The sequence below is a fragment of the Colobus angolensis genome, unplaced genomic scaffold (genome assembly GCF_000951035.1).
Source record: "Colobus angolensis palliatus isolate OR3802 unplaced genomic scaffold, Cang.pa_1.0 Scaffold354, whole genome shotgun sequence".
Lineage (NCBI taxonomy): Eukaryota > Metazoa > Chordata > Mammalia > Primates > Cercopithecidae > Colobus > Colobus angolensis.
The window spans coordinates 1,393,718-1,412,774 of NW_012116866.1; the positions used below are offsets into that span (position 1 = coordinate 1,393,718).

General features: G+C 47.8%; 1 protein-coding gene across 2 annotated transcripts in view; it reads left to right on the top strand.

Moving 5' to 3' along the window:
- The first annotated feature begins 683 nt into the window (after nucleotides 1-683).
- Nucleotides 684-19,057, top strand: part of OLFML2B (olfactomedin-like 2B) — a 40,568-nt gene continuing 22,194 nt past the window's right edge. For both annotated transcript variants that reach the window (XM_011952977.1, XM_011952979.1), the window contains exons 1-4: nucleotides 684-1,351; nucleotides 4,404-4,667; nucleotides 6,644-6,751; nucleotides 17,958-18,134. In XM_011952977.1, the coding sequence (XP_011808367.1) occupies nucleotides 1,178-1,351; nucleotides 4,404-4,667; nucleotides 6,644-6,751; nucleotides 17,958-18,134 (723 nt within the window). In that variant the 5' untranslated portion in view covers nucleotides 684-1,177. The remainder of the gene's footprint in view (nucleotides 1,352-4,403; nucleotides 4,668-6,643; nucleotides 6,752-17,957; nucleotides 18,135-19,057) is intronic.

Genomic DNA, 19,057 nt, shown 5'->3' on the forward strand with positions numbered 1-19,057 from the left:
ACCAGGAGATTTGTCCCTAACCAGGAAGACAGGAAGAGCTGTTCCCTTTGGTAATCATTTATCAGGCAGCAGCTTTCCCCATGGGGACTCGCGGAGAGTGTCGGAGATGTACAGTCATTCCTCTAACTTTCAATGTTTACACAACTCAGGATACACTCCAGAAAGGAATTCAGTGATTCTCCTCTGGGTGGAAGTATTACTAGGTTCTAAAGCCGTGGCAGGCAAGCAGCTACCAAGGGCGCTAGGTTCAAAGCTGCCCGAGAACTCGCCCAGAGTTAAGTCAAGGAAAAGAAATGCCTGGGAACAAACGCCCCTTCTTCCTTGCCCCAGGTGTGCAAAAGGAGGATGCCGCAGATCCGCAACTGACTCGGGATTGGAGTGAGGGCTGGGTGCCTGCGATGGAAACTCGCTCTTCTAGGCGAGAATGGGCAAACCCCCAGACTTCAGTGAGGCCGCTCTGGGTAACTTCTCTCCACTCACTTGGGATCAGATGAAAGGAAAGGAAAGCCCTTCCGACTTCACCCCCAGCCGGCGCGCGGCAGCTGAGCCCCAGCGGGGGCTGGGTCCGCCGGGTCCGCCTCAGTCCGAGTCCGCCTCCGCCCGAGTCCCCCTCCGCCCGTGTCCCCCTCCGCCCGAGTCCCCCCGTGCGCTTCCCGGTTCTCCTCCTCCGCGCGGTCACTGGCTGCATCTCCGCCGCCCCGGCACAATAGAGGCTCCGCCCTCCTTCCGCGCGAGTTCTCCGCGGCTCCCTAGCCCAGCAGCCTTCGCAGCCCGCGCCGCCACCGCCTCTGCCCGCCCGGTGCCAGGTCCCTGCGCTCCCCGAGGCTCCCCGCCGACCGTGCCGGCGCGCACCGCGGGCGTCTGTCCGAACGCCTTACAGCCACCTGAGCCCTCCTGCGGGCGACGCACTCAGCTAGCCCTTGCCCGCCTCCCCTCTTCTCTGCGTCTGACTCTCCACTGGGGCTGCACAGTCGAGGGCTGCTCGCGTGGGGAAGGAGATGCCCAGAGTCTCTGGGGCGCACCCTCCCGTTCTGCTCAGTCGCACCCAGCTTTAGAAGGTGCTCTGAGCAGCCACTTTCGGCCTCTAGCTAGGACACCCTCTCGCAGAAGTCCTTGCCGAGACCCCCGGCCCCAGCCATTCTCTGAAGGGGCTGAGGACCCTCTTATCGCGCCCCTCATGGCCAAGCCTCGGCTGCTAGTTCTCTACTTCGTTCTGACTGTGATTCCGGCCTGGGTGTCCAGCATTGTCCCCACAGGGACAAGCGAGCCCCCAGATGCGCAGACAGTGGCGCCTACGGAGGACGAGACTCTGCAAAACGAGGCGGACAACCAGGAGAACGTTTTATCTCAGGTAGGATGCCGAGTGCCACGACCGCTCTTCTTGCCCTGAATGGTGGTGAGAGCCAGAAGCTGGTCCTTGCTGAAGTGTTTAAGGGCAGCTGTTTTTCCTTCCATTACCAATGGAAAGGGCATTTGATTTTCATGTATCAGAATATTTTCTTAATGGAAGGATGTAAGTTCTCCTCTCAAAATCATAGGGTCTTTAATCAGGAGAAGAGAGAGATGAAGGAAGGGAAGATGCCGCTCGACTTCTTGAGAAGAAAGAAAAAAAAAAGTTGTTTTTGGTTTCAGGGTTGTGAAAAGTTATCTCTTATTTATGTGGTTGTTTGTCAGAATTGGAATGTGAAAACAGGCGGATATGTTGACCAGGAGGCAGATGGCATATCCCATCGGGAGATATTTTATGGCAGAGGGTGAGACATCAGGCGGGGGCATGGGGTGAAGTAAGAACAGAAGCTTGTGGTGAATGTGAGGTGACCCTCAAACAGAGAGATTGAGAACATGACGGGGTGTATTGGGAGGGGAGGGTGGGAATGCAGATGCAGGCAGCTGGGGCAGACGGTCAGTGGGGGCCCGAGTAACCCATGATAGCAGTGGACTTTGTAAAGTGTCTGTTTACCAAGTACTTAAACTTGTTTTTTATGACTCAGTCTTCAAAACACCCTAATACCCATCTATAGATAAAGAGATACATGAGTAGGCTGGGAGTGGGTGGCTCACGCCAGTAATCCCAGCACTTTGGGAGGCTGAGGCAGGCAGATCATGAGGTCAGGAGTTCAAGACCAGCCTGACCAATGTGATGAAACCCCATCTCTACTAAAAATACAAAAATTAGCCAGGCGTGGTGGTGGGCACCTGCAGTCCCAGCTACTTGGGAAGCTGAGGTAGGAGAATCGCTTGAACCCGGCGGGAGGCAGAGGTTGCAGTGAGCGGAGATCGGGCCACTGCACTCCAGCCTGAGTGACAGAGTGAGACTCCTCCGTCTCAAAAAAAAAAAAAAAGAGATACAAGGGTAGAGCCAGGGCTTCTGACAGTCTTCAGCCCAGATATCATGTCTGTAAGGGGTAGTTCTCTCTGGAGTGTTTATTTTGTGCTCTCCAGAGCCAACATGATGACGTGTGGTGAGTGTCACCAGAGTCCTCAGAATGGGGGATGTCTGAGAAAAGATCCTCCAGCGCTGCCTGTACCTTCACTTCCACCAAGCCCTAGGACTGGGCCTTGTCTCCTTCCTGTAGAGAGAATGATCAGCTGCAATTTGGGATTTATCAAACACTAGCCTCCTCACTCTTCCTTTAATAATGATGCTAATATATGCCCTCTGCCCACCTATTACCTCCCACTGACCTCTAAATTGAAAAGACATAAAAATCTCTCACATTGAGGCTCTGGAACACTATCAACAAAAACTTTCCTGAAACCCAAGCCTCCTGAAAGGAAGGAATCCACCCGGGGTTCTCAGAGCAGGGTTACGTAGGAATCCAGGCAGAGTTTCAGAGAGCAGACAGCCACAATTTACTGTCAATCCGTAAAGAACAGCTGCTTAAGCCACCCTTAACTACACCACCTTCTTCCACTGATCAATTCTGTATTTGACAACAGCCCTAAAGCAAATACTAATATTAGAAGAAACTCAACCTTTGCAAGGAAAACATTACAAGTCTTCTTCCCCCCAGACAGCATCCCAAGGAACATTTCCACTCAAACAAGCTCAATGCTTGCCTACCGGAATCATTTGTCAAATGAAGGGAACCTTTCTGCTTGCCTAGGAAGGGAGCCCTGGCTTTGGAGATGTAGGGCCTTTTGGAGAGGATTGGGAGAGAAGAGCCTTTTCCCAGCAAGTGCCCAGGGTTGGGGCTCCAGAAAGCCTACTGTCGCATGTTTTCCTGCCTGGGGAGGCTGGCCGGGGCAAGTGCCCAGAAGGAAATGTTTAGCATTGCAAAAGCAGCAAGTGCTGCCAGTTTGCTCTCCTGGGTTTGGCCTGGGGTTTGGGTTCAGAAGCATAAACTCCTAGACTGAGTAAACCTTACTGACTTCTGGACCTGTCTCTTTCCTCTCAATTCCCTTTCTCCACATCTAACCCATCCTTCAAGGCCCAGATTAAATGCCACTCCTCGAAGAAGTCTTCCCTGGCTTCCAGTTGGAGCCACTCTTAGCTCCCACTGCCCTTTCTCTCTGCCTCTTCAGGGGCACTTATCACTCTCTACTCTGTGTGACTGCTATTTATATGCCTCCTGCACTGCAGGCTTCTTGAGAGCAGGCTCTCCGTCTGGCCCATCTCTTTATCCTTCACAGCACCTCAGAGTCCTTAGTAGGCACTCCATAAATGTTGAATAAACAAATGAGAGATGCCAGTAGTCTTCAAACTTGAATACTAACTTTTCAATCTCTCCAATTTCTTCTTTTCCTTTTTACATTTACACCTGGATTCTGACTGGGCACGGTGTCTCATGCCTGTAATCCCAGCACTTTTGGAGTCCAGGGCAGGTGGATCACTTGAGGTCAGGAGTTCAAGACCAGCCTAGCAAACATGGTGAAAGTGAAAATACAAAATTGGCTGGGCATGGTAGTATGCGCCTGTAATCCCAGCTACTTGGCAGGCTGAGTTAGGAGAATCACTTGAACCTGGGAGGTGGAGGTTGCAGTGATCTGAGATCATGCCACTGCACTCCAGTCTGGACAACAGAGCAAGACACTGTCTCAAAAAAAAAAAAAAAAAAGAAAGAAAGAAAAGAGAAAAAGAAAAAAAAGAAAAGAAATAGAAAGCAAAGGCTATTGGACAAATGACAGGGCTCATCTGTTTTTTCCTTTAAATAATGAAAGGCTAAGTCCCCATGAGAAAGGCACAGCTTTCCAAGACAAATGAAGAGAGCTGAACTCTGAATGCCTTCAAGGAAATGTCAGTCAGCAAACTGCATTTCAATGACCTGTTGGCTCCATGGTTCAGAGTTGTCTGAGGTCTCTGACTAGTGCAGCACGTTTGACTAAGTAAATGGAGAGCCTCCTTCTGGAGGCTGACTGACACCTGTGTTTGCATGCCCCCAACCCATTTTCTGTGTATCTAGTTGCTGGGGGACTATGACAAGGTCAAGGCTATGTCTGAGGGCTCGGACTGTCAGTGCAAGTGTGTGGTGAGACCCCTGGGCCGGGATGCCTGCCAGAGGATCAATGTGGGGGCCTCCAGGAAGGAAGACTTCTACACCGTGGAAACCATCACCTCAGGCTCGTCCTGCAAGTGTGCCTGTGTCGCACCCCCATCCGCCCTCAATCCCTGCGAGGGAGACTTCAGGCTCCAGAAGCTGCGGGAGGTGGACAGCCAGGACTTGAAGGTAGGACCTGGTATGGGGCAATGCCTTGGATGAGAGGGCACTTTTGAGACCCACAAGTCTAGCAGGGCCATGGTTGAAGATTGTAAACCCTTTGAAGAGGGTCAGGCCTGGTCCCTGGAGGGTGTGTGTGGATCAAGGTTGATGTCCTGCCAAACTTGTCCTTTTCAGCTCTAGTGTATAAGGGAGATGCTTAAAGCAAAGTGTGCCTGCCCCTCCTTATGGAGCCAGAGAGGCTGGGCCTGGGAGCAGCTGCCAGGCCCAGCTGGCCAAAAGAACTCAGTGTTCTTCAGGAAAATTGCTGCCACAATTTACTGTCAGCCCAGCACACACCCCAAAGACTCAAAAGAAAAATGCGAGTAAGCCTTTGGTCCTTAGCGCAAGGGCTGGGTTGGCCTAGGGAAGGAGAGGCCTGGGGCCTGCTCTAGATTGGGTCATCAAACTGTGATCCTTTCATGGTCTATAGGGTAGGGAAGCTCAGTCCCCACTTAGGCAGCCCCATGGATTGGCTGAGGACTTCTTCTGATCCTGCACCCCCACTTCCGTTGCAGCCTTGGGTAGTGGAACAAGCTGGGTTTTGGAGTCAGACGGATTTGGGTTCAAATCATCGCTGTGTGATCCCACTTAAGTTATTTAACTTGTCTGCCCCCAGCTCCTTGAATAACGTGGGAATAATAACATCTACTTGGTGGGGTTATAAGAATCAATGAGATAACAACTGGGAAGTACTTGGCACACTACCAGACATTCACCTAGGCATGACCATGTAAATGAATGAATGGATGACCATGTAAAGTGCTTCTGGCACCTGCGCTCTGCATGCCCTCAGTGCCGCCAGAGCCTTGGCCACCTTCCTCCCAGGGTCTGTACTAGCAGGCAGGATGGTATTGATAAACACTGAGAAGGCTGGGTGCACTATGGCAGCTTGCCATAGAGCAAGAGTCTCAAAGATGGGACACTGAGTCCTCTTTTATCCCAGGGTCAGTTTAGCATTTTGTGCTAAGGAGAACTTGTTGATGTCTTTCAGAGCCTTTAGTAGACAATGAAGTTGAGTGTTTCAGAAGCATATCCTCAAGGTGTTGACATGTAGAGCCACCTTGTTGAGTGTTTATACAATAAAAATACCTGTTATCAGCCAACTATCTTGGGGAAGCAGAGATGAAGGATACATGGACACTGTTTGCTTTCTTTTTTCACTTTTATTTTAGATGTAGGAGTACATGCGCAGGTTTGTTATAGAGGTAAACTCACGTCACGGGAGTTTGTTGTACAGATTATTTTGTCATCCAGTTGCTAAGCCTAGTACCTAATAGTTATTTTTTTCTGCTCCTCCCCCTCCTCCTACCCTCCACCCTCAAGCAGGCCTTAGTATCTGTTGTTCCCTTCTTTGTGTCTATGAGTTCTCATCATTTAGCTCCCACCTATATAAGTGAGAACATGTGGTATTTGGTTTTCTGTTCCTGTGTTAGTTTGCTAAGGATAATAGCCTCCAGCTCCATCCATGTTCCCATAAAAGACATAATCTCATGTTTTTCATGGCTGCATATTATTCCATGGTGTATACATACTACATTTTCTTTATCCAGCCTGTCATTGATGTGCATTTAGGTTGATTCCATGTCTTTGCTATCGAGACACTACTTTCAAGGAGCTCACAGTCTAGTAGGAAAGACAGATGTCAATGCAATTGACAGATTTCGTAAAAGAGGTATAAACAGTTTGTGAAGAGGTCTAGACCTCAGGTTTACTTGTTCTTATAGGACTCTCCCATTTTCTTACCCAAACATTTCAGAAGGCAGACTGCACATACACCATTGTGCTTGCCTACATCCCTGCCTACACAAATGTGTTTCTCGTGGCAACCTCTCAATTCCTGGCTAGTGACTTTCCTGTCGAGCCCCCAGCATGCAGATCTGAAAGGAAACTGCCCTGTGTCTGTCTGCCCCAGCCCTGGACTAACCCTTTGCCTTGTTTCATAGCTCTCCACAATCATAGACTTGTTGGAAGGAGCATTCTATGGCCTGGATCTCCTGAAGCTACATTCAGTCACCACCAAATTGGTGGGACGAGTGGATAAACTGGAGGAGGTAAGGAAGATTCTGGTTTCCATATCTTTTTCTTGATCGAGCCCAAAAGTGTACCAAACATCCCACAGTAAATTTTCAACTAACAGATGTGCTGACTAGACTTAACCCATCCTATTCTATGAAAGGGAAAATACACATAAAAGATTCATCCAAAACTATGCCAAATTGTTGGTGACAAAGAAAATCAGTTAAGGAGAAATGCCAATACTGTACCTTCTTTTTTTCATCTATAAAATCCTCTTAATCATATAATCAATGTCTTTCCATTTTTACCTTGACTTCCAGGGACCTCAGAACTCAATGAAATATAAAGGTACAATAAGTATCTTACCTCCAGTTTTAAGGTGGAGTCATCTCCTTCCTTCATATATGGTTCCTAACTTCTCTTACTGTTCTGGTTCATACCCCTGTACTTATGTGTGTGAATCCATCTGAAATTCATTTTAGAGGAAGAAGACATAAAAATGATTACTAGTAAGTAATGTTCCCTACTCAGCATTTAGACTAGTCATGCCCAGGATGAATGGACAAGTCATGCAATTTTCATAGACAAAGACACCATACTATTCTGACTCGGCTCTGGGACTTGTACAGGTGGTGCTATGGTTTTCATCTAGTGGTGTGTGACATGATGATGGGAACACGGAGTTGTTACAGATACTGTATTAATGTTGACAGTCTTGTTGCTGTGATGCCTTAACATATAGATGAGAAATCATTTAGTCACCCAAAAAGTAACTAACGATCATTATTCAATATTATTAGTAAGAAACTTCATGGATATGTTTCATTGACTCGCATCTGGCTCTTGGACTGATACTTGAAACAGTGACTCAAAGAGCTGCTGCTCTGAGTGGAAATCTATTTCTTTAATGTTTGCAGCGTTACTGTAAGTGGTAAATTTAATAGCACAATGACTGTAAACATATCAATATTCCTTATGAAAAAGGGGACTTTTGGGGGGATATCATGAAAAAGCTAAGGTTCTTTAATCTATGATTAGCAGATGTAGTAGTTTGTGGCAGAAAGAGCAGCAGGCTCGGAGTCAGGACAGGATGAGTTCCTTATCTCTGTTTGAGCTGCCAAGCAGCCATGTCCTACCTTCTCCATCTGGACAGTGAGAATAGTACCCTGCCTACTCCGTATGATTACTCAGAGGATACAAAGTACACTAATCAGTAAGAAAATGCTTTGAAATGGTTTCATTAAACAAGGCTCTGACCATGGAGAGATTGAGGACAAACATTCCTACATTACTTTGCCAAGAGAGCTGGCACAAAGATGATGAAACATTGAAGTTACAAGTATCAGTTTCAGCACACTCCTTCCACTCCTAAAAATTTTCCCAGAAAGTGAACACCAGTTCCTTTCCCACCCGTCCTTGGGCTTAGCTCCTCCAATGCTATGAGGAGGTGTTTTCTGAATATGGCTGTTGGCTCTGGGAGGGTTGGTAGGTCCTTAATCATATCAGTTGTGAGGTCTGATGAGAGGGGTCAGGGTTTTGGATCCTGAAATTTGTAGACAGATCAGGGTGGCCAACAATACTGCATCAGCCTCCTCCTCGCTGTCTGCCACTCTCTTCAAGGGGTTCTCTCAAAGAACTAGGACCCTGGGCATCTTGAGTATCTCCTTCCTCAATGTTAGCAGCTGGAATGATGACATTGTGGATGGTCAGCACCATCCCACTACCAGTGGACTTCATGCAGGCTTCGGACTCTTCCTCCTAGTTAAAACTACTTTCTGGTTCTTTCAGATGCATTCAAAAGGAATTAAACCAAGGTCCCATATTGGGAGGTGCCTGTGTTTTCCTAGGCCCCCAGAACCATCCAAATGTGCAAGGCCCCTTTAAGAAAGGGATTGCTCTTCTATAGGGACAGGAGCAACAGCAACCTCTTCTGCTTTCACCTGACCTTGGCAGCCGAACAGTTGCCATTCTGCCTGGAGAACATAGCTTGAGAAAGGTAGATTTGGTGGGAGAGTACAGTGCTCTGGAGGCTAAGGTCAGGTGCTCAGTCTCTGAGAAGGCCAGTGGGCTGGGCTTGTCCAAGGACCACAGTCTCGTTACAGCCTTGTCCAACAGCTGAGCCCTCCCTGCTCAGGAGGGAGTATGGGTGAATTTGATGCAGTACCACTGTCCCAGCAGGGTGGTATCATCTATATAGTCACACAGTGACCTGGTTTTTGCAAAAAACCGTTTTAGTTACATCAGTGAGAGTATCTCCTTGCCAAAACTGTGGTATGTTTAGTAGCAAAGATTGGACCTTAATAATAATAATCCCTTACATTTATATAGCATATTATGTTTTGTAAAGCATTCCATATACATTTAGTCCATTTGTTCCTGGGTAGTATGAGAATCAAGGAAATTAGATGACTTGGCCAAAATCACAGTGCTAAGAAGTACGGGGCCTTCTGGTTCCTGGTTCAGGGCTCTTTCTAATCAACCCTGTAAGTGTCTTCAAATCATTGCCATCTGCCCTGCAAGCATCAGTTTTTCCTAACAGGAATTTCAAACAATAGCTCTTCCAAGGAAATTTCTAGGCAAAACTGTGACTGTATCCCATAGTCCCATTAAACAGGATTAAAGTTGAGTTTGGGAAGGAGGTTTCCCCAACTACAGAGCCTAAGGTGATAGGGTGCTGAAGTGTGACAGTAGTCTTCAGATGGATCTGGGCCCCTGCGCCCGAATAGTGGTGCATTGTATTTGCTCGAGTTTGTCTCAAGGCTCATGCCAGCTGACTGTCTGGAGTCTGCAGTAATTGAAAAGGCAGGATGTTGGGTAAATTGAAAAAACACTCCCTCTCCAGCTCGGTTCTGCAGGAGGAATGGAAGTTAAATTCTGCTGCTGGTCCTTGAATATTCTTGAGTCCCAATGGGAGTTCTTTGGAGGTCAGACAAGACAAAAGGGGTCAGACTGGAGAGGCATTTTGCCCAGAGTAAGATCAATGGTTGGCAGTATAAGCAAGCACACATTTATGGGATATAGCTACAGTTCCACCTTGAGTATATAGGAGGAGGTAGGAATGGAAACTTCATTTGCGGATGAAAGAGGAAGGAAGGAGAGAGAAATGGAATCTGAACTATTTTGAGTTTACCTTTTGGTAAAATCAGCTCTGGGAGCAGCTCTGCTTAGTGGAATGATTTTGGGTAAGTTTTTGCTTTAAACAATGAAAAATGACACATGCATAGAAAAGTGTATAAACAATGAATGTAGTTTAACAAATTACTGTGAACAAAATGCCTATGTAACCACCAACCAGCTCAAGAAACAGACCAATTTTAACACCCTGAAAGGCCCCCACATGCTCTCTCCTACTCATACCCTTCCCTCAAGGGAACCTTTATCCTTACTTTTATGTTAAGCATCTTCCTTGTTTTTCTTTATGGTTTCGTCATTTAAGGATGCATCCCTAAATGTAATCGTTTTGCCTTTTTTGAATGTTAAATACATAGAATCTTACGGAAGTGTGTGTGTGTGTGTGTGTGTGTGTGTGTTGGACTTTTTTCATTCAATTTTATATTTTTAATATTTATCTATGTTGTTTTAGTGTCTTGTGGTTCATTCATTTTTATTGCTGTGTAGTATTCTATTGTATGAATATACTACAATTTATCTGTTCTCCTGATGATGGATATGTGGATTGTTTCCAGTTTCTGCATTCATAATTGAGAATAGCCCCATGGACATTCTTGTACATGAACATCCTTGTGCATGTACCCTGGTGCATGTGTGCCTGCATTTCTCTATGGTACATTAGATAAATGGAACTAGAAGGTAAGCATTAGTTATGCTTATCTTCAACTTCATGAGATATTGCCAAACTGTTTTCCAAAATAGTAGTATAAGTTTACATTCCCTCCAGCAGGGTATAGAAGTTCTATACACACTGGGCATGGTGGCTCACGCCTGTAATCCCAACACTTTGGGAGGCCAAGGTGGGTGGATCACGAGGTCAGGAGATCGAGACCATCCTGACTAACACAGTGAAATCCCGTCTCTACTAAAAATACAAAAAATTAGCCAGGCATGGTGGTGGGCACCTGTAGTCCCAACTACTCTGGAGGCTGAGGCAAGAGAATGGCATGAACCCGGGAGGCAGAGCTTGCAGTGAGCTGAGATCGCACCACTGCACTCCAGCCTGGGCAACAGAGCAAGACTCTGTTAAAAAAAAAAAAGTTCTACACACATCATCACCAACACTTGGTATTGTCAGACTTTCCAGATTTTGTCAATTTGGAGGGTATAACTTAATAGGATCATTTTGCTGTGTTCTAGAAACTTAACGCCAAAAATATCTTTCCAGTTCACTGGGGGAGGTCTGAAACCTCATGAAACAATTTTAGAACTGCTCCAGGAACAAGAAACACTCAAGGTGGTCAGCAGTCCAGCATAGACCCCAACTGACCTTTCTTTCTTGTGAGTGGCTGGGAAGGGGAAGGGCATGCAGGAAGTGTGGGTACATGTTGGAGTTGAGGGGTGGGTGGGCACAGAACATAAGTATCTGAAGATATAGGAGTTAGAAGTCTATAAAGAAAATCTGTAATTTCCAAAGGCAAAGGCAAGCCCTGTTTGTTGCATACAGAGCTGGCAGTGGCACTCACTCAGCTCAAGAAAAGACTTCATCCGAGCTCCTAGTGCACTCGGAGACCCAAAGACTTGTAGGCTGCCCAGGCCTAAAGGTGGATTCTGAAGGCAGCAGGACTAGAGGCATGGTGTTCAACCTGGAGCAGCACATACTGCTTCCAGGGGCAGATTGATTACTAAAGTGGAGAAAAAGACAAACAGAGGGACAGATCATTAAAATAATCTTCAGCATCAAGGCTTTAGTTGGTTTCAGTCATTTCTGTAAAATTTGCAAATTTTATTGAAGAAATGTCCCACTCCCACCTTGCTGCAGGATACCTGTGTTTATAAGTGCTTGAAATGCTTATGTACACATGTGCCTTTGTATATGTGTGGGTGCATAGCCCATGCTCTTAAAATAGATGCATGCCTGTAAGCTTTCCATAGTGTGATTTCTGCCTTGTCCCTTCTGGTGTGCGTCTCTTTCCTTTTTCTCCAATCTACCTGCTGGAATTTGCAAACCACACCCATGAGCATAGATGGCACCAGGGAACCTTGTGTCCCAGCTGAAGCCTTTTCTCCTGATAATGTTGCCTCCAAGGAAGATTTAAGTCCATGATGGATTTACCAGACCCAGAACTGGCCTGCTCCCCAGAATGTACTGGCATAGGCATTGCTGAGGTCTTCTCCCCCACACCTAAAGCACTGGTGGCTTTTGTGTTTCTGGACTGAAAGGCATGATCAAAGAAGCATTCCTGACCCTGGTGGATATATCTTTTCACCGGCTAATAAGAAAACATAATTTTCATCTGTGCAGACTTGGCTGTGAGTTGGGGGAGCTGTCTCTTTCCAACCCTCCCCTTTCCTCCCACCCTGCACCCCTGTCGAGACACCCCCAGGGCTCACTCTCTCTCCTGATCAAATCTCCTCTCTCCGAGGGGTTTGCTGTAAGTCATTTCACTCTTCTTCCTCAAGTGAAGGCTGGGAGAGGGGCACTGCTTACCCGGCCTGACTTCAGTGTCCTCATACATGAAAAGGCAGAGGGTTGAAGTTAATGTTTCTAAGATATATTTCAGCCCTAATGCTATTTAATTCAATTTACATCTTAATATGAGTTAAAGCCAATATATTACCTCTCCTGGGGTTGTATATACTTCAAATCTAATTTGCCATTGTGGAATATAAGGTTTTCTTCTCAGCTAAAGAGACTTACAGTGCAAGTGTCAGCCCTCCATCTGTCTGCCTAGGAACAGTTTAGAGCTGCCAGGATGTGCAGGCGTGCATGGCTCGAGTGGCCCTATTTTAAGGGGTAAGGTTATCCCTAATACAGAAATTCATCACCAGAGGCTTGGGACTTCTTGTTGTTGCCTTGTTTGACTCTCCTGCCAGGCCCTGGACTTCTTAAGGGCAAGTTGGGTCAAGTCATATTTGTTTCCCAGGCCCTGGTCCAGCACCTGATGTAGGACGGATGCTCCACAGCTGTTTGGTTGGATGAGTGTTCAGTGGGGCAGCTGGTGGCTCCCTGAACCCAGGCCTGCCTGTCTCTCCCATCAGCTGTGGTCGGAGGGATTAGGCCACAGCCCGCCTGTCCTGCCATCAGGAGCGCCAGCTGTTTCCAGCTGTTCTCTTCCCCAACATTCTTACCAGGGGCTAGGAGACAGCTGTCAGCTGGGGTGGCTGTCCCAGGCCATCTGGTCCTAGCTGTCTCCTGGATGGTGCAAAGGGTGAGCATGGCGAGCTGATGGGAACTGCGAGCCCTCCCTCCTTGGGTCCAGTACCCTCACACTTGCTTAGTTCACTCCCACGAGAAACTATGTCCCATATGCCCTTGGGCTTGCCATCTGGATCTTAGCCCTGTGCACATCCAGCTATCTGCCAGGGAATCCTGATGCCCACAGGACCTACCAGGCAGCCTCCTACGCAGCCTCCTTAGATGTGGCTGTGTGCACCTGCTGTGTGACTTGGGGCCAAGGTTTGGCCCACCTGCAGTCTGGCTTCGTCTACTCCCACAGGTGTCTAACATGTCTCTCTACAGCACACCAGCCTTGGGTACTTACCTTCCTCCCCACGCCAGCCATACCAAACCCTAGCTTCCCTTTCCTTTTCCACCTGCATATCTGCATGGAGACCCCAGGGGTCCCTTCCACTCCAGCTTCACCCACATGCCTCAAGCCCGATTTCTGTGCCCAGCACTGCACCACATGCAGCCCCTCATCCATCTCCATGCCAAGCCTGAGTGAGGTAGGTGTCATCATTCCTTCTTTTTCCACCTGGGGCCTAGAGAGGTTTCATCCCTTGCCCTATGTGGTTATATAAGCAGGCCATGACTGTGGTGTGGGTTTACCCCTGATCTCCAGAGCCAGACCCTCCCCTACACACACCCCTGTCCCTGGTTCTGGTTGTAAAAGCGAGACCACAGAGAACTGCCAGAGTTCTGCCCCATGGTCATCTTTCCCCTGGTCCTAAGGTTTTGGCTTAAGCCACTACACAGTCTCACCTTAGACAAGGTCAGGATACAGTCTGTGTCCTTCATACCCGTTCTACCAGTCTACACATCTGGTTGTGCCGGCCCTCCATGGCTTGTCAAAACACCAGCCATACTGACTAGGGCTGACTGATGGCTGTACTCCTAACTCCACCTGCACCCTGTTCCCCTTTGACAAGGGTCCCTGCCTTGTTTGCACATTCTCTCCCTCTGGTGTGTGTCCATCTGGCTGAAGTCAGCAGTGGACACCTGTTCCATCTGGCAGTGTGGCACCAGTGGACACCTGTTCCCATCAGGCACCCTCTAGTGCCCAACTGCATACCAGTCCTGCACATGGCACTTATTCTATGAACACCTCTCAGTTCCTTGGCTCTGCCTGGCCCGAGAAATCATGAGAACAAAGTTCCCAGATCTTTCATTGCCACAGTTGGCTGTGTCCAGCCTTCTGTCCCAGCCCTCTATCTATCTGCTCTTTCTCCCTCTTCCCTTCCCTCTTCTTCATTGTGCCAGGATCCTTGGCAGGGGCCATGGGTACACTTGCTTCTGCCAGATAGGTGCAATTCCCACCTCCTCTGCCACATTGCCAGCACTGCCCATAAGCCAAGTTGCACACACCATAAATGTCATGGTTGTAGCTGTCCCGGGGGAAAAGCCTGAGGCATGAGATCATGGGGTTCACCTATCCCCCAGGGCAGAATCGAGGCTACCCTGTGCAGGTGGCATCCCCTGCATCTCCTGAGAATTGCCTCACCAAAGGCCTTTGGTGTGAGGAGCGCAGAGTCCCAGGGAGAGGTGGGGAGCTCTTGAGGGTCAGCACCTCCAGGTTAGAGGTGGCTGATTGGGGGTGGCCAAGGAGGGGCAGCTGTGGCTGCTGCCCTGGGGGACACCAGCTGGTTCAGCCCTGCAGGCCAATGGGGTGATGCCACCGCCAGCTTCTTGTTTATTCAGGCGGCTGGCGGGCTTTGCCATTCCCGTGAGGGGAATAAACTGTACTACTCCTCCGGGTTCTCAGGGCAGGCTTGCCTAAAACCCTCCTCTGTGGAAATACAGAATAACAGCTCCTCACTGACACCCGAAAGGGGATGGGAGACTATAAACCAATGTGAAGGGGGGCTCCCTAGGGCCCTAGAAACCCCAAGACCTGGGGGGGGACGCCCTTTGCCTCACAGTGAGCATGGCACAACCACTGATGCACGATGTTTAGGAATCTAGTGAGATCTTCTGTCAAATAATAAGGATGCTTAGGCCCAGCCAGCCAGTCCACCCAGAGGTATCAGCGCCTTTAGTAGAGTCCTGGGGCCAGTGCTGGGCCGCAGGTGTGGACACTCCTCAGTCCGCTCCTCAGAGAAGCCTATCAACCTGACCGAGGAGTCAGTACCTGCATCTGTCACATCACCCTGGCAGAGTTTCTGCAGAGCACTTTTCACTTGTTGATATTTTCTTGTCTATTTCTTTGTCTATTGCCTACTTACCCCTCATGGAGGGTGACCTTCACCAGGGCAGGATCCCAGTGGCCTTGCTCACCCTCAAACCCTCAGTGCAGCACTGAGCACATGAACGCCTTAATAAAAAGGTAACACATTGAATCCCTGCACTTGCTGGACTTGGTGATCTGTCTTAGGCTGTGAGAGCTACAGGAAAGGCATCCACAGGTGTTGCTCTCAGCAGGTGCTGATGGACTACAGAAATGCTTGAACCCCACTAAGGGGCCAGGAACTTTTCCCATCAGTCCCAGAAAGAACTTAGCTCCTATAAAACAGACCTTCTCACACATTTCTGTCCACTTTTCAAGCAGCTGTGCCCCAAGCTTTCTCCACTTAAGGCGGTGCTTCTCAAACTTTAATGTGTACGCAGAGCGTCTGGGGATCTTGTTAAAATACAGATTCTGATTTGGCAGGTCTGAGCGGGCCTGGGAATCTGCATTTCTGACAAGCTCCTGTGTGATGCTGATGCTGCTGAACTCTGCACCACACTTTGAATAGTGAGGATTTATGAGAGTCCAACATTTCTGTATTTCTCAGCATCTATGCATATCCTGTCATGTATCCTGAACCCAAACTGCAAGTATTCTCTGGTTTTTTGGCATGCTTGGTGCTGCTGAGAGCTGTATGTGTGCCAGCATCCTCTCCTGGTGTTCTATATGTGTGCCAGGATCCTCTCCTGGTGTTCTTAGTGATCCAACAGGTGAGCTGAAGGAGCAAGGGCTAGGAGACCGGGTGCTGGTTCCACTCTGTCACTTTTTTGTAGTGACCTTGAGCAAGTCACATTCTTGCTCTGGGCCTCAGGTGAAATGAAAGGTTAGGCATGAGTTCTTGGGTCCATTCCAGCTGTAACATTTTACGAAAAATAACAGCCACTTAGTCCGGTATGTTTCATGCACATCCATATATATTAACTCACTTAATCCTCCTAACAACCTATAGGAAAAGTGCTAGTACTATCCCCATTTTACAGATGGGAAACTGAAGCAGAGGTGTTTCAGTAATGTGCCTGAGATCTCAGATCTAGCAATAGCAGCATGGAGGGGTGAACCGGTTTCCTTCAAAATCCATGCTCTTACCCATTACACTTGACCTCCTGATAGATAACACCTATCAGGAGTAATTGTGCACCCAGGAAGATCACTCATTCTGGGTGTTCTTAAAACAAGACCTCTTTCTCGTGGAATTTAGCTCTCACAGTTAATTCTGTGCAATTTAGAGAGGCTGGCTTAGCCTAAGTGCCATGGAACACACTGAGCCCTTCCAGCGCTCAGGATCTGGCATGCAATGAAATGCCATAAGAATGGCATGGCTGATGGTTCGGGAGCCAGGTTCATTTAACAAGCACCTATTGGGCTTCTCTGGGCAGCCCCTGTAGGAGCCCCTGGAGCCGCGGTGTCTGGGTGTCACTGCCTGGATATACCCATGTCCCCTGGCTCTGCATCACTGGGACTTTCCTCTAGGATGTTAGTAGCATCCCACCAGGCTGCAGAGCTGTGCCTGGCAATGTCAGCTTTTACACTTCCTGTGTCTGTTAGTTAAAGAAAGATGGAAAGCAAACACATCCTGTATTTTACATTGTTGCTTCCTCAACCTCATAAACAGGGCCCAACGGAGGACATCACATTTAAAAATGTAGATGCTCATGGAAACTTTAGTATGAGGGCCAAAGTTGGATCTCAGTGTAGTCAAATCTCTTTAAAAATAACTAGAGGAGAAGGGACACCTATAAGGCTGTCGACAACTTTCCTTGATTTAAATCCCATTCAGTGTTCACCTTCTCTAGGAAGCTACCCGGGACGCCTCCACTCTCCTCTTGCTCTGAACTCAGGAAACCTCACATTTGGCATTTACAGAACTTGACATGGTTTGTCCGTCTCCAGTTATAGTTGACATCTCTCCCACCCCGCCCAGGTCCAGAACCCCAAGGATACTTAAAGCCTTTCTTTCTGTAGCACTACACTTAGACACTCAAGAGGTACTCACCAGTGTTGGTTGACTGAAATGTAGCCTTGACCCTCTCTGGTATTAACCAGGTCTGGAGCATGGCTAATTTGCCAAGTGAGGGGTCATGTAGTGAAATGGTTTTTATGAGTAAATAGGAAAGTTTGAAGCAGGCCTATCAGTTTTCTATGTAAATGATGTTTTTAAAGTACCAGGGAATGGTTTGTGCTCATTAAAAAGGCAGAGTAGTTTTGTTGTTGTTGTTTTTTGTTTGTTTGTTTGGCCACCTCTTCCAAAATTGCTTAGAAAGCCCCTCTTTCATTAACTGAGCTACTGGTTCACATGTATGGGATGCGAGTGAATGGAATTCTTTAATGTTCTTCAACACGGAGTAAGGGTTGTATATATACCACTATATACAAAGGACAGAAAAAGAGCCTGGTGTCCTGGTGGCCCAGAGACTTGACAATGTTGTTAATAGAAAAGCTATGGTAGTTTGGGCAGTATTTCCTGTAGTTGGATATCCCAGGGCTGAACTGCCCTGGAAATACTGCCAGGGGACCTGGTACCAGTGCTAAGCCCAGGACTGGGCACACTCTCTAGCCCCAATCATTTGTTGGATGAATTTTCAGCCTGTCTGTTGTGTCTATGTGCTCTAAGTGAAGATGGCTGCTAGCTGCCTCCTGCTTGTCTTCGGGTGCTTTAATGGATCATCTTTTTTTTCCTTCTCAGGAAGTTTCTAAAAACCTCACCAAGGAAAACGAACAAATCAAAGAGGACATGGAAGAAATTCGAACTGAGATGAATAAGCGAGGCAAAGAAAACTGCTCTGAAAACATCCTAGATAGCATGCCAGACATCCGCTCAGCCCTGCAGAGGGATGCGGCGGCAGCCTACGCCCACCCAGAGGTACAGCCCCAGCCTCCAAGGGCCTCTGATCACAAGCCCTGGAGGCATGATACCAGCATCTCTCCTCTGCATAGAACTTTTCAGGCTTCAGACTTTTAACAAAGATGAGCTCATTTCATCCATACAATAGTTCTGCAGGTTCTGTAGATTTGATGGGCAGTTGACCCCATTTTACTTCACACTGAAGCCCAGAGAGGTTCAGCAAGTGTTGAAGCCAGGACTGAAATCTGAGGCTGAATCCCAGCCCCTATTTTTTTTCACAATCTTATGTCCCACCTTTGTGAACATCTCTTGTGTTTGTAAATAGGGAAGATACGCATGCTGGCTTGTCTGCGACCATCCTGGTTTACTCCTGCCATAGCATTTTTTTTTTTTTTTTTTTTTAGAGACAGGTTCCAGCTCTGTCACCAAGGCTGGAGTGCAGTGTTGTGATCATAGCTCACTGCAGCCTCAAATTCCTGGGCTCAAGTGATCCTCCTGCCTCAGCCTCCTGATTAGGTGTGATTACAAGTGTGAGCTACCGCACCCAGCCTCTTCTTTTTTTTTTTTTTTTTTTTTAGAGACAGGTTCCAGCTCTGTCACCAAGGCTGGAGTGCAGTGTTGTGATCATAGCTCACTGCAGCCTCAAATTCCTGGGCTCAAGTGATCCTCCTGCCTCAGCCTCCTGATTAGCTAGGACCACAGGCACATGCTACCATGCCTGGTAATAAAAATTTGTTACTTTTTATTTTTTGTAAATATGGGGTCTTGCTGTGTAGTTTTTGTAAATATGGCCGGTCTGGAACTCCTGGCCACAAGCAATCCTCTTGCATCAGCCTCCCAAATCACTGCGATGACAGGCGTGAGCCACCGTACCTGGCCCTGGCATGGTTATTAATAGCACCCTCTTTTACTCTCAAAAATGCCCCAGTTTGGAAACAAAT